General features: G+C 43.7%; 1 protein-coding gene across 1 annotated transcript in view; it reads left to right on the forward strand.

Annotated features, from left to right (window-relative positions):
• Window positions 1-610: 610 nt before the first annotated feature.
• Window positions 611-25,547, forward strand: part of CACHD1 (cache domain containing 1) — a 112,070-nt gene continuing 87,133 nt past the window's right edge. Inside the window, exon 1 of the mRNA XM_054834029.1 lies at window positions 611-1,161. Coding sequence (XP_054690004.1) covers window positions 952-1,161 — 210 coding nt within the window. The 5' untranslated portion in view covers window positions 611-951. The remainder of the gene's footprint in view (window positions 1,162-25,547) is intronic.

Genomic DNA, 25,547 nt, shown 5'->3' on the forward strand with positions numbered 1-25,547 from the left:
TTACGTTCTCCACGCCGCTCTTCCCGGGAGGACGGCTGTTGTTTGTGTGCCATCCAGTGGGTTAGGCTTTGCGTGCCTTCCTTTCGTTTATTTATTTTCCACCCCTGTTGCACGACAAACATTTTCTCAAGCCTCATGGCTTGACACGAGCCTGTGCTGCGCGGTGCCGCCTGGGGATGGAGGGATGGAGGGAGGGATGGAGGGATGGAAGGAGGGATGGAGGGATGGAGGGATGGAGGGAGGGATGCCTTGGCGCTCCGGGTTGCGAGAGCAGCCAGGAACATTGCACTCTGATTTAAAAGAAAAGAATTTAAAAAAAAAAAAAAAGGGGTAAAGAAAGTTTTTTTTAAAAAGTAAAAAAAAAAAGGTTAAGAGGAAAGTGGGCTGGCTTTTTAGGACCGCGCTCACGGCCGATTAAACAAACGCTTGCGGTTCATGGGCTGGATCTCCCGCCCGTGCCGTGACCCCCGGACGCTGCCCCCCCCCCCCCCGCAGCCCCGCTCCCCCCGCCCGGCTCCGGGGGCAGCGCGGCCTCCCCGCAGGCAGCGGGCGGGGCGGAGGGGCGGGCGGAGGGAGGGGAGGGGAGGGAGCGGGGGGGGCCCGGCCCGGCGTTGCCCCCGCCCGCAGCGCGGCGGCACCAGACGCTTCCCTCTCCCCGCGGCGACTCCGATCCCGGCCCCGCCGCTCCCGCTCCTCCTCCGCTCCGCAGTTTGCGTCTCTCCGCACAGCAGCCGCCGCTCTCAGTCAGCGGCGGGGCCGCGGCACGCAGTGTCCCCGGAGCCGGGCGCGGGGCGCAGCGGCCGCCCGCTGAGCCGCCGCCGTCCCCCTGCATGGCGGCCGCCCCGCAGCCCTAGCCGGCCCCCGGGGCCCGGGGGAAGGCGGCGCGGCAGTCCGGGAGGGTGGGGGGAAGTTGGCCGGAGGCGGTGCCCGCGGCTCTCCCGCCGCGGCAGCATGGCGCGGGGCGGCGGGCGGCAGGAGGCCGCCGCCACCGCCCGGGGCCGCCGCCCGCGGGGCCGGGGGCCGCTCGGCCTCCTCTGCCTGGCGCTGCTCTGCGGGCTGGGGGCCGCCGAGGCGGAGTTCTCCATCCTGGACGAGGCGCAAGTTTTGGCCACCCAGATGAGGAAACTCGCCACCGAGGAGCTGAGGGTCGTCACCATGCAGGTACGGCCCGGCCCGCGCCTCGCCTGGTTTTCCCTTCCTCCTTCTCTCCCTCCTCCACACGGTCTTCCCGATTCCTGTTTTGCCCTTTCTTTCTTCGTTCCTTTCTTTCTCCTCCCCCCCCCCCCCCCCCCGGTTCTTTTCTTCTTCGCAAACTTTCCCCCCCTTGCGCGGGCCGCCCGGCTCCCCCGGCCCCGCTCCCCTCAGCCCCGCTCCCCTCAGCCCCGGGCCGGCTCGGGCGGGCGGGCGGCTCCGCGGCAGGAGCGAGCGGGGCGGGCTGAAGGGGGGGGGTGTGGGGTGTGTGTGAACACGACGGAGGGACTCTTGTTTTATTTGTAATTTACACAATAGAAACGGGCAGAAACCGCTCCCCTTCCCCCGCCGAAGTCCCGAAGGCCGATTTTTCGGAGGGGTCGGTCCCCGGCCTTGGGGCTGAGCCCGCCGTGCTCCGGGGCGGCTGTCGGGCTTGCGGCTCGGTGCTGACCTGCCTCCCGCCCGAGCATCCCTTGCCTGCTGGCAGGGAGCTGTAATGAGTCGAGTCCTGCCCGAAAACGCTCAGGTCGGGGTAGAGAAATGCTTCCCGGCCCGAGCGTGCGTTTGGACAAGTTTATTCAGATGTTGTAATTCATTCCGGGATTTGGGTGAAGGTGGTGATGAGTTATTTGCATCTCGGCCTCAGAGGCTGCATCTTAATGGGGTGTTCTGCGTAGGGACTGGTCGGACTTGCAGAGTGTGCTGGTACCTGCGTTACAGCTATCGGCTACGGACCCTCCCTCGGGGGGGGGAAAGTGAAATCAGATCCCAAGCGGCTTTCAGGGGAAGGTATGGTCAGTAGCAAATGCGGTTTTAAAAGCCTCCCAAATTGAAAAGGAGACACTTTCATAGGATCAGCAGGGGTCTCTACCCAAATGGCCTTTTATCTCCTCTAAACTGGCTTCATTCTCTCACCTCCGAAACATCATTGTGTTGGCCGGCCTCCTAGGGCTGTGTTTTGTCCGGGAAAACGCTGAGCTGTCTCTTGTCCTTGATGCTAAGAAGCCGTGGATTTAAATGACCTCACTTAACAAGGTAGATTATTGATGTACTGAATTCAAGGAAGTCACTTTTTTCCCTATGCTGTGCATATGCATGTATGTATTTCCCCTCAAAGGATACAAGCATAATCCTGTAAATGGTGGAGTCCCTGGTTAATGCAAATTTAAGTCAGTATAATTGTATTGCTAAATCTGTTTCTAGTGTTAAAAAAAAATCTAATAGGGTCACCTCAACATATATGGTCTTTAAAAAAGCAACTCATAAAAATATACATGGTTACTATGCTGCGATACACTAGCTAACCGTAGGATGAGCCAGTTTTTCTTTCCAACAACGGATGATACAAACTCGGGGACAATCTGGATGCCGGTGCACAGGGATGCAAATAATGTTAAAACTGTGTTTACTATTAGCTGGATATTTAAGGCCCCAAGATAATTTAATGCGGTGAAACTGGCGGTTAAACTCTGAAAACCCTTTTCATACTGAGCTCTATTTTTATATGCTTAATATTTTGGCTGCCTTAACTCCCATCAAGCTAACGTACAGCCTGTCCTTTGCTCTCCCCTGTAACATTATTACAGCTGTTTAAGATTAAAAACCGGTGGGAACAAACCTCCCCTGATTTTAGAAGCTTCTTTGCTGACCTCCTACAGTAGAACAAAAAATGTTATGACATGTGTCACTGCAGCCCCTGCTTCTCTCACTTGATTTTAGGGCAGAAATTCCCTAAGCCTGCTCAGGCGGGGCTGGGTGTAGCTGGTGCAGGATTACCATTTTCTCCGCTTGTGCAGGGCTGTTGGCAAGCGGCGGTGCACCGGCAGGTGTCTGGTGCCAGGCGGTGGGTTGCCTGTGCTGCAGGACCGTCAGCGCAGCCGGGATGCTCGGGGTGATGCAAACAGGTGCCTGGGCAGAAAGGAGGGGCGGAGGATTTTGGAAGAAGAGTGAGAATGCTTTGGGGCTTTAATTGAGTATAAATCTAGGGGTGTTTCCCCGGGGTGTTAGAGGGTGATGTGGAGGCAGGCCCAAATCAGGACCTAGCGAGAGGAAGGATTAATATCTAACCATTTGGGAGCTGCGGTTTTGTTTAGTTTCATAAATTGTAGAAAGCGGCAGGATTTAGTTTCGTAAATTGTTTTATTTAGTCTCATAAATTCATAAATTGTAGGAAGCGGCAAGATTTAATGCTTCCCTTGCATGTTCCCTTTGTGCTTTGGTCCTTGCCAGTTGTGGCTCCCAGGTCCGTACATCCTGGTAACAGGCAGGAGGTGGTGTCACCAGCCGCTGGGATGGGACGTGATTGTGGGAGAGGGCTTTGGAGGAAGGCTAGGTCTGAGCTGGAGGTGGGGAGGAAGCATCCAATGAGTGAAGGAGCAGGTGGAAATGCTTAAATAGAGTGAAGGTGAGAGGTTGGTTTGGGTGTGTTTTGAGTCTGGAAAAGAGGAAATTGTAGACGGAGCCTCCATAAATGCAGGAAGGGAGGATAAGGTGGAGCCTCCAGAGCGGACACTAGAGGAGAAATGGAAGAGGTAAGAGGAGAACCACACAATTTCTGAGCCTTAAATGCGTGTGTAATGAATATGGAACTTTTGAGGTAGAAAACAAATTAGATTTCTGCTGGAGCAGCCATCGGTGCTACAAATGAGATCCGTCTCCTCCGTACAGTACCTAATTCCTGCAATACATTCTTCTTCTACCAGTATTTCACATAATTAGTCCAACAGCAATAAGGAATTAGTGTTTTTAATCTAATCGCATTATTTTGCTTTGTTGAGAGAAATGAGTTGCATGTACTGTCTGCATTGTAATATAGGCTGAAGCTATAGGAAGAATGAGGATGAGAGAGATCTCTGATGCCAGCATCAGTCTGACAATTGTTTTTGGCACTCACACCACAGCTTTCTATTTATAGACACTTGCATGAGTGCATCAGTGCACTATTACCTTTAATGCTTTGTTTTCTTGACCATGTAAGTGCTCTGATTTCATATATAAATTGATTCCTGGAATGGTACTGCATAGAGCAGCTGAGGATAATGTAATGTAGGTGACAACTTGGGAGATGCATCATTCACTGAATGTATTGGACAGCAGTTTGATGGATTCTTATTTAAGTTTCAAATTAAAATGTACACGTTTGTATCATACGAGGTGTTCACTTAGTGAGAACGCATGTCGTACGCTGTAGTGCAGAAGGACGTGTGGGTTACTGGGTATCTGTGCCTTACCTTCTTGGGTGTTATTCCTCCAGGAGTGGTTAAATACAGAAAGTTCATCGACTGTCTGACTTCCTCTATTGCACCGACTAATTATTGTTCCTACTCCGTTTGACAGTTCTGCCAAACCCACAGTCAATGACATTGCTGTATCTTAATATCACATGTTTTTCCTTTCGTGCGTCGGGGTATGGGGTGGTGTGTGCGCGTGCATGCCTGCGTCTTTTTTTGCCCTGAGCAATACAGCTGATCTGTTTACGGTTTTCCCCAAAGTTCGTCAATGCTTCTTCCAAATTAACCAGGAACAGCCGCACTGTGATCTCTTACTCTTCCCTCTCCTTCCCATGGGACGGGGAGTCCTGTGCTGTGACAGCGGCAGGAGGACAAGCTGCTGGTTTGCAACGGGTGCTGTGCCGGCAGCAGGACGCAGGTACTGTACCTACAGTCAGCCGTAATCGTTACCTTCCTTTTTGTTAGGCAGAGCGCACGTTGACAGCATCCGTATCGTTACAGGGAGCAGGTTGTGGCAGCAGGCTGCATCCTTGGAAGACAGCGTGCAATCACATCTTGCCAGTCTGAGCAGCTGTATTACTTGTCATTACTCAGTAGACTACGTCTTAAATAGCCCAATGTCATAATTTGCAGAGGGCTGGGGCTCGGTGAATGAGCAGCTCGCATGACAGTCCTGTAATACATTCTCCTGGGCACAGCTGACACTGGAGTAATTTAAAGCTGAGCGGCCCTTTATACTAAAATTATAACTAAATTGGTGGTTGTGGCATGACCTGGGCCGCTGGTGGAGTTTCACCATCTCTGTTTGATCCTGGCTTGTCTGATGTAGTTGGAACTACAGAGTAGGTTGTTGGTTGAAACAGCTGAAATTCTTTGGTTGGGAGGTGAAGGCAGGAAAAGAATAAATAAGAACTTCTGTGAGCATTTTATTTGGTTTTGGCAAGGTTTAACCCTCTAAATCTGCATGAGGCATTCAAGGTGAGGACTATTTTTTGATAGTGTGGGGCAAGGTAACATCTTCGCCTCCAAAATGGGGCTATAATACTTGCAGTGAGAGTTGAAAGGATTAAGCAATGCTTTGAAGATGAAAAGCATTAAGTGTTTCTGTAACTTTCAGAATGCATGTTGATGTTTCTAGCCAGATAGTAACAAAAGTTACAGGCCCAGAGGGCCTTGAATATTTTTGAAAGCAGCTCTGCCATCTTAATCATTTACGCTTACTCCATGAAGGAAGCGGAGCCCTTTCTCATTGTCTATTACTAATCTTGGAGGTTGGAAGGAAAAAAAGGCATTTTGATTCTGAGAACAGCAGTTTGCTGGTCATTTTTTTCCTGTGGGGTTGTTTTTTTTTTTTTTAATATTAATACTTGCTCAGTTGATGTAGTGATGTGTAAAATAATAAAAAGTGTAGTACGAGCTTCTCCAGGTTGATTGGCAAGTGTATTATTTATTTATTTTACTAATAACTTGTCTGGCCATATGTTTTTCAAGAAGAACAGATTGTGTGCAGACCAGAATGACATGGCGACGGGGAGATGTCTGTGCATTTATATAGGGAGGATGCCCTGACACCGTTGTGCTGAAAAAATCCACGTTCTCTGAAGATTTCTGGGTGATGGCAAAGAGTTGCAGTCACCAGATCTGTCCATTTATTTAATCTCTTTAAAAATGAACACTGACAGAATATGGTATTTTTTTTTCTAATGTGATGGTCTTCTGGCTAATGACAGTGGATTTATGAGTTAGAAGAGATAAATCCCATTTTGAGCTGCACTGCACACCAGTTCAAATGCCAGAACCATGGTTCTCCATCTCTGAAATTAGGATTTTCACACATTTCCCCGCTTCTTTCTGTGGGTATTAACAAATAAATGTTGTCCGTGACTGTGAGATACTTGCGTAGCACGTGATGCAAAGCATTGCAAGTCCTCCAGCACTGGGTCTGAAACCTGGACCTCTGTGAACCCTCAGCCAAACGACAGCACAAAAAAATGCTTCCCTTTTTCCCCCTTTATTTTCAGGTTGTTTCCAGCTTGTGAAGCTGAAATACAGTAGAAAAATGTAAGTAAGGAAGGCTGATAAATGCTTGACTATATCTTTTTGAAAAAAACACATTATTTGGCAGTAGTACTTACTTCAGTAATAATTACAGAGTAGAAACCAGTGGAGTAAAACCTCATCTGTTTTACATGATTATGCCTTGGTTTGAATCCAGCTACAGCAGCCTTTTTCAAGGCACTCTGAAAGCCCAAGACTGCAGCAGTTTTTCATCCTGTTCCGCATGGATTCTTTTTTCTTCCAGCATGAAACATTTCAAAAAAGATAGAGAGAGGTCCTGGTGGAAGGGCAGTGAAAATGGCTGCACATAGGAGACCGAATCTGAATTTTTAATTAGGCTTTGAGTTGTTTCTTCAAAGTGTCGGGACATTGTTAGTGATGTAAGTCTTGTTGCATTAGCGAAGACTGACATTTCACTTCAAACAGGGAGAATGCAGCTGTCCTGTGCAGATAAAAGTTGCCGAGTGTGGTGCAGCAAGGTGGGTTGGTAGATAATTACCCGTCCCCTGCACTGCTGCGACGACGGACCCTGCCAGTCGTGGCGGGGACCACAGGGGTTATTAGCAGCAAGAAATCAAAGTACAGCGTAAAGCGACTGGGAATCTCTCAGCTGTGGCAGCGCTGATAACACATATGTTAAGAAGGCACAAGAGTAAATACAGCATGTGTTAGCCAACTTTTTCCTTGGCTTAATTCAGCAGAGGAGGAACAGTTAGTGCCTGGTGATCTGAACGGAGCAGAGAAGCTGCTCTGCTGCTGGTAGCTTGGCCAGGCGCTGGTGAGAAAAATGTGGTGCTTATGGTCAAAATCGAGTGGTTCGCCTTCTTTCCGACAGAAAGGCAAGATATATTTGAGAATGGAAGGAAATGTGAGGTATTAAAAGATTTTTTTTTTATGTGTATGTGTTTACCAGTTGTTATTTTATGGCTGTGGATAAAAGGAAGTATTAAGTATTAATAGATTTTTTTTTTGTTTGTTTAACAATTGTTTTCTGTTCATCAACCATTGGTGAAAAATTGGCAAAGAAATGATTGGAACCTTGTCAGTTTGTGTGTGGAAGTGCCCAGCTATAAGGAATTATCCCAAATTTTTGTATGTCCTTTGTCAGGATGCTGCATAGTTTGAACTGCTCCGGGCTGGTATACAGGGCTCCCTGAGTGCGAGCCTGGCTCTCCGGGAAGCAACAGGTCAGAGCTTATGGGAGCTTTGCTGGGAACTTGAGTGAGGATTGGGTAGTGTCCCAGGAATGATTTATTTGTATGTAGTTGAACTGGAAAATATTAACTTTTGGGTTTTTTCCTGTACGTGGATAATATAGCTTAAAAATTGAAATTTAAGTAACTTATTTGATGCATCAACCTTTGTATGTCAGAAATTCTGCTGAGGTTTTGACTAATAGCTGTACCACCTCTTCTTGTACTGTAGGCTTAATGCAGAATGAAGTATAAAATTACAAAGTACGGAGGGACTGCATTCTGCAGTCATTGCTTTCCTGTAGTTTATTGTTGTTCAGTAACATGCAGTGTTAATGAAATCTGAAAGGATATCCTTGTGCTCTCTTTGCCATGGAAAGCAGAGTTTAATAACACTGATACTTACCCAGTGTCTGTTGTGAAGGCATGCCTTTTCTAATATAGAGTGCATGCTAAGTCATTGCTTGAGTCTTTCGTTAATTGTGTTCTTCCCTGGTACAGATTTCCGTATGATACTATATGCCTAATTTAGCAGAGAAAATCTGAGTTGAATTTCGAAATAATAATGGTGCCACAAGTCAGTAACACTTATTTCCAATCCCATGAAAAGTTTAATGGAGTCACTTTTGTCAGCTGCCTGTAAGGCCTCTGTCGAGTCTCTCAAGTGATTTTGCAAAAGTATATTTGCACAATTACAATCATTAGTAAAACCAAACTGTTATGTCTACTTTTACCAGCTTCTCAGCCAGAAGCAGCTGATAAAACCAGCTTTTCACTAGCGCTGTTTCCCATTGAGCACATGGTTTTGCTCAACTTTGACTGTGATTTGAAGCTGCAACCATTCTACTAGTAGAGCAGAAGCGCCCCAATGACTTTTTGAGAAAAGCTGTAACTTTACTTTCAGGAATTCTGCGGACCTCTCTAGCCAGTGCTCTCTGTCCAGTTTTGGCCATCTTTTGCACATGCTCCTGCAATGCAGTAGGAATTTTTGGCTATCCTTATGATCGTCACAGGTGGGAATGAGGCCAGGGAAAAAAAGGCTTTAAAATAGACACATCTGGAAGTTGCCATAAAGGTTTCTAGAAGCTGGAATGCCTGAAGCAGAATTTCTTGTGTGTTCGCCCTGGTAGGGTTATGAGAGTATTTTTGTGCCATTTTTTGTGGACTTCAGACTAGATTGTGTCTGAAGGTGAGTTCAGCATGACGGTGACGATATGACGGTACCACACCAAAGGGCTGGGGTGCTCCTACGACCTCCCTGTCTCTGGTTCAGTGCCTGCTTCTCTCACTTTCAGCAAAGGAAGTATTAGAAATATTTCCTCTTGGGCCATACTTTCACCTCAGAAGTAATATCGAACAAAACCTGGGGAGGTGTTTGTGGTGATGGGGTGGAGGGGAGAAGGGACAGAGTCCCAGAAATAGCTATAGTGGGAGCCTGTTTGCCTGGAGCAAGTCCAGGCTCTGAGCCAAGGCTGGAGAGGGCTCACCAGCCCTTGGGAAGATTGCGGAGAGAGCCAGGAGGGCTCTTTGCCTTTTTTTTTTTAAATTGGAAAATAAATGAACCCTGAATCGCGTGGGTCAGGAGCGTAAGATTTTGTCATAGCAGGCTTTCCTTTTGTGCGAGAGTAGCATTTGATACTAAAATGAATGGCAAGGTAGCAAAATATCTTGGTTTTAACCAAATAAGCAGCGGTCTTCACCAGTTCTTTCCCAGAAGCCGTGTTAGCACAAGGAAAATCAGCTGTGTGATCACTGCACGCTTGTGATCCTTTCCTCTCCTTCCCCCTAACCACGTGGTGGCAGCTGGATATGAAAACCGATGGAATAGTGCTACAGCCACAGGGAGAGGTGTTCAGCAGCATCCGGATGACGGCGTGGCTGGCGGTGAGGCAGAGACCATTCCATGTCTGCTGCGTATCAGTTCGTGTACTATGGCGTGGGATGGTTCAGCTCACCGATGCATCATCCCAAAGCTGGCTGCTGCTTTGGGAACAGGAAAAAGCCCAAATCCTTGGCAAAGACTGGTTGTGTTTGACTTGCACTGGTACTATTTTGCTTGAAACAGCAAGGAAGAGAAAAACTGGTTGCGTGATGCTTTGCAGGGTGAAGAAGATGCTGAGATGTCGTATGTGTTGGCAAGCATCAGGTGAGGAGTGCTTTTTGGGAATACTGTATGACAGCCACCTTGGTATGGCTGCAGAGGTGTGCACTTTGTGGGAGCAAAATTAAGTTTGCCTGAAGTGTTTGCTTTCAGTGGTAGCCTGTCTATTATAAATCAACAGGTAGGCAACAGTTGATGGAAGGTTGGTATAGAAGGAGGTGGTTTTCAGGATTTTTCTTCTCTTTTGTTCATGGTTAGTGAACAAGGACATTATTTTCCCTTGTTTTTTCTGATACAGAAGTCATATGAGGTTTCTGGCTTTTGATTTTGGAGACCTAAACACTCTTTGCAGGAAAAGAAGGAAACAGGATCCCTCATCGTTGCAAGGAGCAGCATAAAATGGAGGAGTAAAGGCCACTTCAACTAAGCGGATCATTAATTTTAGTTCAGTATGTTGTTAGCAGTGGTGGCTGAAGCGGGCGTGTGGTTTGCAGGTTCAGCTTCCAGTTGACAACAGCCGGCACGGTCAAGCCCTCATGGAGTGACGTATTCGAAAGAGGCCAAACCGACATTTTAGAGACAGATTTTGTGTTGTATGAAAGGCATACAAAGGATAAAATAAAAGGATATTTAATTGAGGATAATACATTTAACAATTTTAACAATGAAAGGATATTTAACTTAAATATGCTACAGCTGTGGTCTGGTAGTTGGACTTCCTTTGGCATATTGTTTGCCCAAAGAATCATGCGTAATGTGAATTTCTTAGCTGTCTCTCATTTATTTTGCCAGTGGCTATCCAGGACTGCCAGGTGTGATGTGGGATTTATTCTCTTGATCTGGCTTGGTGGAGTTCAGCTACAGAAAGCAGTTCAAAGGGAAAAAACTGCCCTTTCTGGTGCAGGCAGGAAGACAGGAATAAGTACTGAGGATGCCTCGTTTGTCACAGCAGTGGTCAGGCATTTGTTTTTAAACTGTAAATTTCAAAGTCTTTGATCTGTTAGATTAAAATTAGAAAATGTTTTTCCTGGATGCACAGTCTCTTGTGTCTTGCTTGTAGGAGGTCATGATTTAAAAAAAAAAAAAATTTGAAAAAAGTTAATATTCAAATACATCATCGGAGGAGGATGAAAATTGCAAACTTTTCAAACTTTTTTCACTTTAGATTAGCTTCACCAATGTCAAGGTCAGAAATATACTTAAGTAGCCTACCTTCTTTTCTGAGTTACTGCTCAGTAGTGTAATTTGGGAAATAAGGAAGTCTATCTTTCTTTTTCACTTTTTATTATTGAAATGAAACTACTATTTTAAATTATAATATTCTGGCTCTTCCTTTTGAATTCTGCTGCTGTTGTATTTTATGTAGCCCTCAATAATTTCAGTAGCTGCTCTGAGGGATGTGCATGAACGTCTTGAAGCTGGTAAAATCAGTTAGCTGCAGATCCAGCTGTTCTTGGCAGAGGTACCCGTGCTGTGCTGGGCTCACTGCTGGGAGTGTGGGGTTTTATTCCAAAATTTGTGTTTGGTTTTTAACGTTTTAGATATCGGCATGCTGATGATAGTGTATTTCCATTAAAACTACTGGATGCAAAGCCAAAATTAAAGTAACCCCAACATAACCATAACGGTAGATAACTAGCTTAATAGAAATGACTAGTCATGTATTTCTGTTTGGTAAGAAATTGAATCTAATGAATTTTAAAATACTAATTCACCATGATGTCACATAAATGTAATTTTACCTCCCCCCTTCGTATTTATGTATTTATTCAGTAAGTTGTTGACTGTAAGTCTAGAAATACATTTAAAAAAATACATTCTGGTAATTGCAACCTCAGACTTTCAAACGCTGCTTTTTCATACATGTCCAAGAATAGAAAGTCAGCCTCCAAAAATAAATGAAACCCAACATACATTGCCATGGTTTTCAGTGTTTGAAATGGAGGATTTCTCTTTGAGGAGCAGAGGTGCAGCAGCTATTTTGAGAAGGGAAGAAGACTTGGAATCAGGACAAAATGAATGCAGACCTGCTATGTGAAGGCTCATTTGAAAAGTAAGACCTGCTGAGTGTGCTCTCTGCTTCGAGTGTGTCGTCTGGATGATTTATTAGAGCCTGAAAATTCATGTTAAAGGGAAAGAGGAAAAAAATAAAGTAGTGAGAAAAGGATAATACAGTCATTAAAAATGTTAGTAGAGAAATGCATTGTTTTGGGATTCTTTGGAAATGTAATGAAAGCTGTTTCCCCCTCTGAGCCAAGTTAGATGAGAGCTGCTTTGCTAGATGTGCATATAGTGTAGGTCAGGCTTATTCCAGGCTCTTGCCTGGTTTTTATTAATCCACATCTTGGTACAGCTTTGATAGAAGAAAATGTTACTGTGTTTTCAGGGCCTTTGGCCCCAAGCCTTGACTCATTGGGAAGTGTAGGGCGTTCCCATGAAGTTGTACTTCAGGCTCTTGTGCAGACTGAAGTTGCAGCACAGCTGGGCTTCTGCTGCCTTCCAGCATCGCCGTCCCTGTCTCTTCAGACAAGCACTTAGACCTCCTCCACGCGGCGTGCGTGGGGCTGAGGTGGTTGGTTCGCAGCTCTGGTATGGCAGACGGACACACCTCATCGGTCAGTGTGAGAAATAACACGATTGTAACAAATCCCCTGAAATTTTGCAGTTGATGGAAGATATCCCTGAAGGACTGGCAGGGAGCTGGATGGACACCTAGAGCTGCAAATGAGTAGACCTGAAGATCTGCAGAGCACTGTCTGCATGACAAAACCCAGCAATTTTTCAATTGTCTGCTTTTCCTCTGTGTTCGCAACAAGAAGCTGGACTGGGGTTTTACTGCTGCTGCTAGGAGATGACATTTCATTTTAATACTGAAAACAGATTCATGGCCTTTTTGGGATTCTTGCTCTGAATTAAGGTTAGAGCCAGTGTTAGCATTGAGCCCTAAGTCTGATTGCCTGCATATCCAAAAAATATATTTAAAATATTTAAACCTTGCTATAGCAAGTCTGTGGGCTGGCAGTGTGGCTAGCTACAGATCCTGCAAAGACCGGTGTGTGAAGCTGGCATGCAGCCATGCCCACGCTGGTGAAGATTGTCAACTTGTAGTCTTGCTTTGATGCAGAAAGAAAAAAGATTCTTTTTTTTTTTTTTTCCTCTTTTTGGTGGACAGCAAATAACTTGCTTTCTCGTGAGGCTGGCAGGACTTTGTATCTACCTGACTTAGTTATTAAAAATCTTGGGAGATGCTGAGTCCCTGTGGGCAAAGGAAAGGGAGGAAAAAGATGTAGAAAAGGCTATAACAGAGAAAGTGGATAAAGTGGCTGTTTACTGCTTTGGTTTTGATGAGAGCAGGAGCAAGCACTCAGGAATGCTCCCCTGTTCATCCTGATGCCATGATGGATCTTTTTGAACCTTCCTGTTGCCAGCCTGCCAGAGCGGAGATGCTGCTCTCCTCTGAGCATCATGTTTGGGGCAGGTACGCCATCAGGGCCTGAATTGACCTTTCATTTTATCCCTGAATGATGCTGAATACGGAGTGGTCATGGTCTGAGGTGCCTACGTGTCACCAGATGAAGAAGTTAAAGCATTAAAACATACAAAGTACACCTCCAGCTGTCGTTATGGGGACCAGACCTATTTGAGTATTACTGCAGAGGAGTTGTGAAGCATTCCCAGCTACTCATTTTAAACCCCAGTTTTCTAGTAATAGACTTAAAAATCTTATTGTGTAGTTGAGTTAGTGACTGAGTCTTCACTTTATAATCGCTTTATAAAAATGTATGCACATTAACAGGACGTATTTAATAGACACACTGCCTAGATGAAAGGGCGCTTTGTGGAAGGAGGCTTTTGTGCGTTTCTGGATCTCTCAGCAATTCCTGCGGAGCTTCCCAAGTCTGGCTGACACCGAGCGGCAGAGGAAAAGACCTTCTCGCTTTCAGCTTGAATGGAGAATAATGGGGAGTGAGATGGGAGTGGGGGAGGGAACCCCGCTCCCCGACACGGGGGCGATTGGTATGGGCACTCACCAGCCGAGCATTTAACACATTTAGTTCTTCCTACCCCCAGCTGGGCTTTGCATTTGCAATGAGCTCTGTGCTACCCTGGCAGCACAAGTGGGTCTGCATCAACAATAGCCGCTTCCCAGCCTGCTGAAATTGAGACAACTTTTCTCAGCCCAGGTAGTCCCTTTATTTGTGGTTTGGTCCACAGATCAGATTTGTCTGTAATGGCTACTTACTAGAATAGCATTTGATTTTTATTTTGTTTATTTTTTTATTTTTTTAAAATTGAGATCTGATTTTTATCTTTCATCTTCTATTTAATCCCTCAGCTGGGTTTTGGTATTTTTTTCTGCCTGTGGTTCACCACAGATTCTTGGCAAGAAAAAGGTTTTTGTTCTCAAAAAAATAAGGCTGCAAGGTCACGGATATGTTCGGTTTGACCTGGCAAACGTCTTCATGACAACAAGAATGTAGTGGATATCTAATTAAGTTTCCACTAGCAAGAAAGAACTAAACTTCAACAAAAAAAGTCCTGAAGTTCTCTGCTAAAGACATCACCTTTTGCATTTTCTACTAATTCACGAGCTCTGTGGGGTTACAAGCAGAGAGAACTTCACCTTTGTCCTATTGCAAGGACCCCAGAAAATGTATTCCAATTTGGAAACATCTAAGTAAAGATGATTCCAAGAAGATTATTACAAAAAAAAAAAAAGCCACACACCTTTAATGAGAATGATGAAGCTGGACAGATGTGATGAGGTCCTTTGGAGTAGAGTTTCTAACTTGGTCAGACAGTCTGTCCCTGGTGGGAAAGGTAGGTGTACTCAGTCTGTGGAGTTACTGCTTGCTGTTGCTGTGCAAATGCTGCTCACGTATTTCTAAGAGAACAGCCAGATAGGAAGAGCCGAGGTGCTGGTGGTTGGGTACCTCCAAACAAATGTATGTTGGTAGCCGTAACTCCTGCGATGTACCTTATCTCTGGTTCTTGCCTTGGACCTCAGCCACCTGTCTTCATCCGATTCCTCATATTTGTCAATGGTTTTTCAGCTGCAGTCACAGCTGGAGACTCCATCACGTCAAGAAAGAGCAAAAGAAGGTCTATGTCTGGCGTGAGTTGAGTGTCTGCAGGTTCCCCCAAGGAGTAAAGCAGTTGGTTGTGTGTTGGCTGAGAGTGAAAGCTGAGGTCTGGGTTACACCCAGGTACCTTCAAAGAGGTAGGAAGGTATTAAATTGGAAAATGTTGCAAGAGGGACGCGCGTGGCCAAAGTTAAAGTGAATCAGGGGTGGAAGGCAGTGGGCTGGGCTCTCTCTGTGTTCCTGTATGACTTGAAAACCCTTCTTGTCTTAGGACAAACTGAGATATTATACATTGGCGTCATTGTTGTGATAGAGAATTTCATCTTAAGAATTGAAAAAAGTTTTTTGAGAGAAATCACTCAACACCTTTTTGCCAGCAGCCCCAGCGCAAGTACATAGCGTTTCTCTGTATAAAACCAAAACGAACAACCAGCCTGTTAATTTTTGGATGAAGGCATAATCCCTTTCCAGGTGTGCTTCTGAACTGATGCATTTCAGCTGCCGCTTTCCTTGATCTCCTCTTGCAGAAGTGATAGTAAGCTCCAAAATCCTTGATTCGGTTCTGCCTCTAAGACGAGGCTATCTGTCTTTCCCTGTTAGCCCCCCCATTTAACTCTGCTTAACGAAGTGCATTATGTGGGTATATGTGGAACCTTATGGTATGTGTTTATTTCTCCGTCTTTTTTCATCAAAACAGAAAATCTGGCAAAGGACTAAGGCATCCCTACGTCACTGAGTGATTTTTATTTCTATTTATTTTAAAATTACCTTTATTTACCACCCATCTTAAGGATAACAGCTTTACTAGTTCGTGAACTTTCCCATATTTTTTAGGTTTGAGTACTGGCCTTGCTTTATTAGATAGAATGAACCTGGAATTTCTAAGAGCATGTGGTTGTACTGTGTTGATTTGAAAAAGAAACGAGGAGTTGTATCCTGCAGGGTTCAGAAACTGGTGATGGCAGCACCGATTGCTGGAATCAGAAATTAGCCATTCCGCCAATAATGCAAATATAAATAAATTGGCATTTTTCTACCTACCATCTGCCCCTGCTCCAAATTTCTTCTGATTACAGTTCATCATAATGATGCAATTATTAAAATGATCAGTGGGATTGAGATTGATCTCGTAGAGAACAATTGTACCTTGCAAGGTGGGGTGAAAGTTTTACGTTCAGAACTTGGGGAATTAAATAATTTCTGATTAACATTGGCAAGGACTTCATCAGGAGCACAGAGCAGGGATTTCCCAGCAGTAACCAGAGTAGTCTATTTTAGCATGTTGCATGTGGGCTTGGGATGAAGGTTGGTGTTAACATCTTGCTAGCTTCAGATGAATAATCAAAAATACATCACTGTACATCTCACCTTTCACTGGGCGTTCCATCCGTGTGGGCTTGTTGCACAGACGTATTGTTACCTGTAACCTCAAGGGGCTGGTTGAAATTGGTCATGTTTGTGAATTTGGTGTCTTTCCAAAAGGTCTTTTGTGGCTTTACCAGTGAAGTGCAACTCTCTTGTAATAATGAAATTCAGCAAGCTTTGAACTGTTGTTGCAAAAGCAAGAGGTAATTGAGATGGTTAGTTTCTAAAAGGAGGTATTTGGAGTAGACAAAAAGCACCTGAAACTTCTGTGGTTTGATAGCAATCCCCTATGTAATCATCTAATGCTTTTCTATCCTACTTGCTCAGTGAAATACTGAGATATATATTTTTTTAAACATTTTTCATTAATGTCGTTGCATATTTGCTGCAGGTTTTGTCGTCTTCACATTTGATCTTTAGCTTCTTCAGGGGAGAGTTGAACATTGAATTGAAAATCAGGTTCCTAGTTTGTCAGGTGAAGATTTCTCATGAAGAATAATATATTTTTTTTAAGAGCTGCTGCATGCTTTGCAGACTGGGATAACAAGGATTCATTTTTTTTATTTAATGAGAAAAAAACCCCAGTATTATTGTTATTACTATTTTATTTTTGGTGACTAAAAACTGAAACAGGAAATGACCTGAGACACAGTTTCCATGACACCCTCTCACTTGAATCCAGTTTTCAAGAAGATGAAAGACCAAAGCAGTCTTTTGATAGTGAGCAGCTAATTGGGTGGCTGATAGAGGCAGGTTTTTCTATGTGGAAAAAAAAAAGGAGAAAAGATGTGGAACAGCTGTGTTTTGGTACATATGTATAATCCCAGATAAAACTCTCCAAGGACAAGGAAATATAGTAGTGTCTTAGGGATAGGAAAATTAAGAATCTTTGAAAACATAAATGTGGCTTTTTGGGAGTAGGTTGTGTTGAAAATAAAAATCTACTGGAATGAAGGTGTTAATAAATGGTGGATTTGTGAAATCAGAACAGAACCTCTTGCTCTGTGCAAAACGTGGTGGTGTTTTTTGTTTCTGTCTAGGCAAATCCCAAGAAAATTGCAACGTGCTCAGGTTTTTTTTGCTGTTTCCTTTGCTCAGTATGTTCCTACCCAGAAAGACGTGTGGTTAGATCGGCATGCAGCCAGGTCTGTTGTTACTGCAGCTCATCTGAGGGCAGTTCACGGACTTCTTCCCTTTTGATCATTGCTTTTCCTCCTCCTCTAATAGGGTATGTTAAAAGTGTCACAGTGCAAAAGTACAGTGTAGAAATAGGTCTTTTTTTTAAATATAGATTTAAATCTGAGAAGTCTCTTGTGCTGATAATGGGGATGCTGATCAGGGCATTAACATACATGTGCTCTCTACAATGAACAATCACCTTCCAAGACATAGCAAAGATGATAAATATCTAAAATAAAGTGAAAAACTTAGCACAAGGACTTCTTTTTTTTTTTTTTTTTTTGATAAATAGTTTGAATCTCTGGTAATAAAGCCAATTAAATGCTAGACAGTTTTAAATGAAGTTATTTTACTGTCTGGGACTTGATGCGATATGAAGTTAGCGCAGGTTCCCTATATCCATATAACTGAATAGAAGAAGAGAGTACAGGTCATACAGTCCTGCCTTGTTCACTTCTTCCTCTGCCATCCCACTTAGTTTGGGAACTCCAGATGTCTGGACAAATTATTTCTCCTCCAAAGTGGTTGTTCTAAGTTTATCAATGTAGGAGCCTGTTACTAATTGGTGTCTGGCGTCTATTTTTGATGGGACAAGTCTGAAGGAATCCTAATGAGTTGAAGAGTGAGATATGACTGATGAGGGTGCAGTTTCTGAGTAAAGTAAGTGTTTACTTCTGCTATAGCATCTGTAGGTGTTGCAGTGCTGTTGTATTTTATATCTCTTAAAACATAGGCAGTGTGCTACAATTGATGACTCATTTTGTTTACAAACTTTGTAAAATTGTTGTATTGAAGCGAGAAGTTTTTGTTTTAATTTCTTGAAAATAGAAAGTGCAAAGGGCATCTTATACTTGCAATCGTATTGAATATGGTTTCAGATTTACTCCAGTGAAGTAGGGAGCAAGTAACTTTGAGTTGTGGATTCAGACATGGGTTGTGGTTAGATGCGCTGGCAGATGACGGCACCAGGCGGCTGGCTGCTGTGCAAGGAGGAGGTCCTTCTCTGGGCACATGCTCCTGCCGTATCAGGCCTAGGGTTGCAGAGCAAGCTCCTGAGAACCCGCTTTATTTTCAGCGAGGATCTGCCTTGTGGCTTAGTTCTAATAGCAAACTATGTATTAAGGAGGGTTACAAAAGCGGTTAAGCTGATCCTGCCTGCTGAGAGGAGAGGGTCTTGCTTGCCTGTCCACTGCCACCAGGCCAGTGGTCCATCCCATGGGCTCTCTGAGCTGGCTGCACCCACCCTTGCAGTAAGACATGACTCCTTTCCCCCACCCTGAGATCAGCCTGGGCTTTCATGAACAGTTAGGTGGATTTTTATGCTTGTTCCTTCAGTAGGTGTTTTTCTGTCCAGATGGAGAAAGTAATTGCCTTAGCTAATATATTTCTTGCTGCTGTATGTGGGTTACCTCTATTTTCCCATGAAGTTCTGAATACCTGGAAGGGAAAGTTGTTGCAGGAATGTTTTGAGGTCACTGTCGCTTTGGGACCTTGTGTGCTCTCCATGGCCTTGTGGTACTTTGTTGGTCCTGGAAATGTTTCCAGCTGGTTAGTGCTATTTCCATGCATTGTTTTCTCTTTTGAACTTTTTATGCGGAATGTGCCATCTAGGTTGGCATACTTCAAACTAAGTGAAATAGTCTGGATTTTATCTCCTGAATATCAAAGCAAGCCTGTTTTGAATGCAGGAGATAAGGATCTCCCCATTGAAAGCTAAGCCAACAGTTGCTAGTCTTTCACAAAGACTTCAGTGGTTCATGAACCTAAAAATCTGCTGCACCGTTGGTAAACACCCAACAGGAGATGGGTCTGGAGGAATCTGGCACAGCTCTGGCTGATTGACATAAGACCTTTTTGCTACACCATCATGCGTTCGCAACTTCTGAAACGGTAAGGAAGCGGCTTACTGTCTGAAAGGGCTGCTTCAACATAAATAAATAAAACCCTCTAAAACCAGCTTGACTGCTAGTGTTGGGCAGCTCCTCTGCCTTCTCATATGAAGATCTTATTAGGCAACAGCTGTGGTCCTGCTGCCAGTTTTCCTCTGCAGATGAAGCCTGGGGGACTGCTCGTTAGCTCCATGCCTGCCTGTGAGAGAGGAGCATGTAAAATTAATACCGGGAGAAAGGGCTGCGGTCTGACACTGCGGGAGTGCAGGTGGGCTGGAGCGATGCGCAGGAATTAAACTAACGTGCTAATCGCGCTCCTCGCAGGAGGCTGGCTGCTCTGTGCAATTTCAGTATTTTCTGGTATAATAATCCCAGTGGGTTTTCACCAACTCTTTCCAGCTCTCTCCGCTGATAAAGCCTTTAATATTGTGGTTTATGTGAGAATTTTGGTGAGCATTTTGTGAGAATTCTGAGAAATAGATAGGTGTTCCCTGCCTTCAGAAACTGGGAAAATATTTATTTATGAACACAGTGTGGTGTTTGCTGCTACTTCTGTGTGACAGTGCAGTGTCAAGCGTGTCATTTCCCAGGAGCAGTGCCTGCAGCTGGCACAAATTTCTGTGCACTTTGAAATTTTGAAATCCAATCTCGTGCTTGTGCTGTCAGTATGGATCTTATGGCACTCCTTTATTCTCTCATTAAAGGCTTAAATTTTAATATCGATTCCAGAGTATATATTCAACGATTTTGCTCAGGAAATAGTCATTACATGTGCACAGTGAGAGGCTGAAATGGAATAAAGTCGATCTGCTGTTGTACGTGGGAGATGGAGGGTAGCACGCTCCCGTGCAGCTGTGACAGTCCTGTGGGTCCTGCGGCCCCGGGGATCATCCATCTTTCCCTGTCCCTTTCTTGTAACCAATCTGTTTTATCTGAGATTAAATGAAATCAACCTGAAAATGAAAAATGGTAGCAAGATGTTCCAGAAGCAGCAATTTAATTATGATTTTGAATTTCAATGTTAAAACAAGTATTTCATATAGATGCTGTTGCCAGAGCCCTGCTAAAATGCATTTATTCTCATGAGTACTTTATATGAAAAATGTTTGGCAGACAGGAAATGTGGAATCTTTTTTGCACCTTTTTTAACATTTATCTTCAGAACAGGGGGAACAATAACTGCTTAATAAGGGTGTTTGTCTTAAATGCAGCTATTCAGGAGGCTATAGAACAAATAAATTGGAGACTAAGCAAAACACAGTTTAGCTACGGGGAAGATAAAGTTGAGAGAAAAAATGGGAACCCAGGTCTCATTTTCACTAGTGCTGGTCTACATCACTGTGATGGTGTGCGTGCCTCAACGGACTTGCAAACACAATTTATTTGGGCTGGAAGGGTCTTGTGTGCTTCCAGCGAAGCACAAAGCAATGAGTAAACGAGCGTTAGGCTTAAAAACTGCCTGATGGACTTTATAGTTCATTAGCTGTACCACTTGGTAAGTATTGGTTTTAGCAGTCATCTTTCTTGCAACACGCTGTGTGATGATTTCTGAATTTCTGCCTGTCCAGTTGCATTATGCTGGTTTCTGGAAGTCAGATTGCACCGTGCCACCTCTATTGCATGCCAGCTCATCTCTTTGTGTAGCGAATTTGGGGTGGAACCTACCACTTTCCACAGTGCTGGCAGCTCAGTGGGAGTTACTGAGTGATTACTACTGAACATACAGTGGTCCGTTCTGTATCGAAGGCTTCACATCCCTCAGGCACTACCAACGTCAGTACGTACCGCATGGGTTTGGTGTTGCAGCTGTAGAACTTCAGAGGTTCCTTCCTTGGCTGTTTGCCCCATCTCTCTGCTGAGGTTTGCCTGACTAATCGTCATGTTAGTGCAGCTCTGTGGGGCTGTAGTATGAACTGGATCCTTGAATTGAATCCCTGGGATTGCAGGGGTTCAGCACAGCCCCAGTAAACAGTGGTGCTGGCACAACAGAAGTGCTAAGGTGGATATCAATTAAGGCAGATTTGCTGCTTATGCCCGCACGTGTATAACTACGGTAAGGTAAAAAAAAAAAAGTGTTTTAAAACTTGTCAGTTTTAAAGACGGGTGATCGCTGTATGCCAGTCTCAAAGCATTCGTCCTTCAGAGGCTCATTCTCATTTCTTTTTGGTATGAAAAGCGCGTTGCCAAGAGGTGCCTCCTTGCCCTGGCTGAGCTGCTGGGATTGAACTTCAGCAATAGTCATTGAGTGGGACTCCTCATACCGGAGTGAAGTGAGTACAGTGACAAAACAGATCTAAAATTGTTGTTTAACTATTTGTGTTCACAAAACATGAATTGGAAGGTTTGCTTATTAGCATTTAATACACAGAGAGATGTAAAAAGACCCTTAAGCCTGATAGCAGAGATTTCTTTGTGCCCCAAATGTGTGTCTAAAAAGTAGTCCGTAGATCTGATGGCATTTCGATTGACTCTGCTCTGCAGAGGTGAAGGAGAACCTTTCAATACTTAAAGGGGGCTTATAAGAAAGATGAGGACAAAGTTTTTAGTAGGGCCTGTTGCAATAGGACAAGGGGTAACGGTTTTAAACTAAAAGAGTTTAGACTAGATATAAGGAAGACCTATTTTACAATGAGGGTGGTGAAACACTGGCACAGGTTGCCCAGAGAGGTGGTAGATGCCCCATCCCTGGAAACATTCAAGGCCAGGTTGGACGGGGCTCTGAGCAACCTGATCGAGTTGAAGATGTCCCTGCTCACTGCAGAGGGATTGGACTCGATGGCCTTTACAGGGCCATCACACTATTGTGTGATTCTATGAGAACATTGCGGAACCCTACCCAGGGCTTGGGGGCAGTTCTGCTTAGTGCTGACCTTAGAAGAGGCAGGTTCCTTCAGAAGAAAGAGCTTGCACCTATCAAATATTTCTGTAGCTGAAAGCTATGTTACAAGCCCCTGGAAGATCCTCTTCAGACTTGGGCTTGTTGCAAGAGCCTACCGTGCCCCAGGTTAGTGCCTGCCTTCTTGCCTGGGAGAGATGGAATAAATGCTCAGAACACTCTTTGGTTTTTTTTAACCAATATATATGTTTACATTAGGGCTTTGTCAGCAGTTGGGTCTTGCAGGGTTGGGTTTTTGTTGTTGTTTTGTTTGAGTTTTGTTTGTTTTTCCTCTATACATCTTTCAGGTCTGTTTTGGTGCTTGACCAGGACATGCCAAACTCTTAAAGTAAAACTAACTTTGCAAGTTGTAAACTTAAAATGGCATTGACACTGTAGAAACCACTCGTCTTTTGTCCACTCTTTCAACAAGGAACACATTGAAAACTAATTCAGGAACCTTCTTTCCCCCAGTTTCTTCTACACTTTATGCATTTGATAGCTTTATTGTGTGAGTCTCCTACTCTTTCTTTGGTCGTGTAAGTGAGAGGAGCACTGATATTTCCCCTATAAAACAATAGATTAGAGTAGGGGGTGGGTGGTACAGCTGAAATTACCTTTTTAATTATCCAGATTAAAGATGACTGCATCTCTTTGCAAATAAAACCCAAAGATGCAATAGGTCATTCACATTATGGCTTCTTTTTTCCATTGCTTTGCAGGGGGCTGCATTTTGTGCAAGCAAAACTAAACCAGAAACTTTCCTGATAACTTTTGGGGGGCTGAGCAAGGAGGGGTGTGTAGAGTGACATAGTAAAAGGTTACGGAGGGTAGGAAGAAGGTACGTGTTTAATTTTGGTTTAGAAAAAAGGCTCTCTGAATTGTTCGCACTCCAGCATCAAGCGACTAAACCTTCCAAAACCCTGTAGAGCTGACAAACCAAACCAGGGCACCATCTGGAAATGATTCTCTGCTTCATTCTCTGTATTGCTAGTGTAATGAAATAAAAAAAAAAAAATCCAACTCCTTGTAATTGTTAAATTTTGTCATGCAAATGTGTTCTAGACTTTGAAAAAGATTGTAAAGGTTTTGCTCTGATTTTCATGCTTTGAAGAAAACTCCTATATCCTTGCTGCTTTGATTGAATAGAGGAGCAGCTTTCAGCCAGACATCAGCTTTTCAAATCACTTTTATATCAATAATAGCTTGTGGTTGTGAATAGGTGGAGATTGGATGCAAATACATGGAAAAAATACTGAATTAACAAAAGCAACTAGTGATTGCTATGTTTATCAAATGGAATGCCTTCATAAATTGTTTTAAACTTCTGTAATGACCACTCATCTTCAGATGGTACACTCGGATATTTCTTGGCTGTCTGCTGCATACTCAAGGAGGATTTGGTTAGTATTCCACTTTTTTGTAGTTTGATGCAAAGGTCACCACCTTGTAATTCTTAACATGTGGAACAGAGCGCATACTGTGGTACATTTTCTGTCCGGATAATTTATGTTTTTATTAGTTAACGCTTGTACTGGAAACTTCACTTTGTGGATGAGAATGGAAGCACAGCGGAGGAGGGAGCAGGCGGGAGCCAGGTCTGGCACGTGGGGGCAAGGGATGCTGCAAAGACAGGGGGGTCGCCTGGAAATGTGGAAGACACAGGTGTGAATTGGTGTGTTTACTTCGTACGTAGAGATACTGCTATAACTGCCACATCATCATTTTTACTTCAAAAAAAAAAAAAAAGTAATATAAAAGTCTGTAAATCCTCCACCGTAAGATACATCTGCTTCATATTGCCACATATTATTCATTGATTTGCAAGCGTAGGGAGAAACAGGAGCACACCATATTGTTTAAAACCCTGAATTAATGTATTACGAGACACTAGAGAAAGGACTTTGCCTTGCATGGAGATAGGGCTTTCAGAATTTTTCTTTTTGAGAAACCCAATATTCCGTGACTTCCTAACCCTGAAATTCATGCCATTACTTTGCATTGCTGTGCTGTATCACATCTATTTTAGGATGGACATGGCTTTTTGGAATCTTTTGAACTTTTATACTGCCCGAAGCTTTCGATTTTGTAACCTTAGCCTTGTGCTTGTATCCTTCTTATATTTAAGAGTGAAAAGACATAGAAAGAATTAAAGTCAAGTTAGGGAGGTGAGACAGAAGTGTTAAGCTGTTTTCAGTGTACGTCTGTCTGCTCCCAGTGTCTCCATGTAGCAAAAACTATATTGTGTAAACACATATTTAAATTGAGTCATGGAAAGCTTTTGGAAATTAAAATACAGATTGCATGCTGAAACAAGGAGGTAAAGTTAATTTGTAGGTATCAGAAATTTATTAATTTATTAAAGTTAAAATGTATTCATTATGATAAATTATCAGTATCAGCATAATGAAAAATTTCCTGTCCAATAAATCTTTTTTTTTCTTTCTTTCACTTTGACTGTCAGATACTGATACCAGTGTAGTAGTAACTGTGTTTGACAACACGAATATTTATTCCCTGAGTAGCATTAATCTACTTCAATTCTGTCTACATTCAAAGTAGCGTTAATGCCTTTATTTCTCCTTGGTGTCTGAACTCGCTAATCCTGATACCAAAGTGGATTACAGTGTCATTTCTGCGTGTTCAGACAGATGTGCAACACACAGATAATTGCACAGAAAAGCAAAAGAAAGGGAATTTATTGAGGTTGCCGAGCTGGAGGTGGTCTTTATACAGCCTTAAATCCTTAATTCAATTTCAGGTTTGCCAGTCAGTCCTGTTGGGCTTGTGTGCCGAATGAGGCTCGGCAAGCGTGTGGCCTTGCTTCGTGCTCGGTTTGAATGCTGGAAGCTGTGCTCCCACCGGAGGAACGTTTCGATGCCTGTTCAGCACGATTCGTCATGTATTCCTAAAGAGCAGAATTATTATATAATGCTTTAAAAGAATTACAGGTTTTAGTAAAATGCTGTTTGTTCTAATGCAGCAGCATGTAGCAAGTGTAGGCTTTCCATTGGCATCTTGTATTTCGGAATTTGGTAAAATTTAGCACGTGAAAGCTTGGGTTATTTACTGAAAATGAAATAAACTCTTATTTTGAGGAAGAGGCTGATATTAAACATTCTAATTTGAAAGCCCCTTCGATTTATACATATTTTATGTGCACTGAAGCATCCTCAAAAATTAAATATGAATGCATGTTAGGAAACCTTGCAGTACTATGAAACATTGAGATTTTATAATTTCAAGTGCAAATGTCTGCCTGGGGATTCTTGATTATTTTTAATGAAGATGACACTGTACACATGATCAGCATGAGTGCTTCTTAAATAAGAGAGTTCGTATAAGTAGTGTCTTCTGAAGGAAATCACAGCAGAGATGTATT

This window comes from Grus americana, chromosome 8 (genome assembly GCF_028858705.1).
Source record: "Grus americana isolate bGruAme1 chromosome 8, bGruAme1.mat, whole genome shotgun sequence".
In the NCBI taxonomy this organism is placed as follows: Eukaryota; Metazoa; Chordata; class Aves; order Gruiformes; family Gruidae; genus Grus; species Grus americana.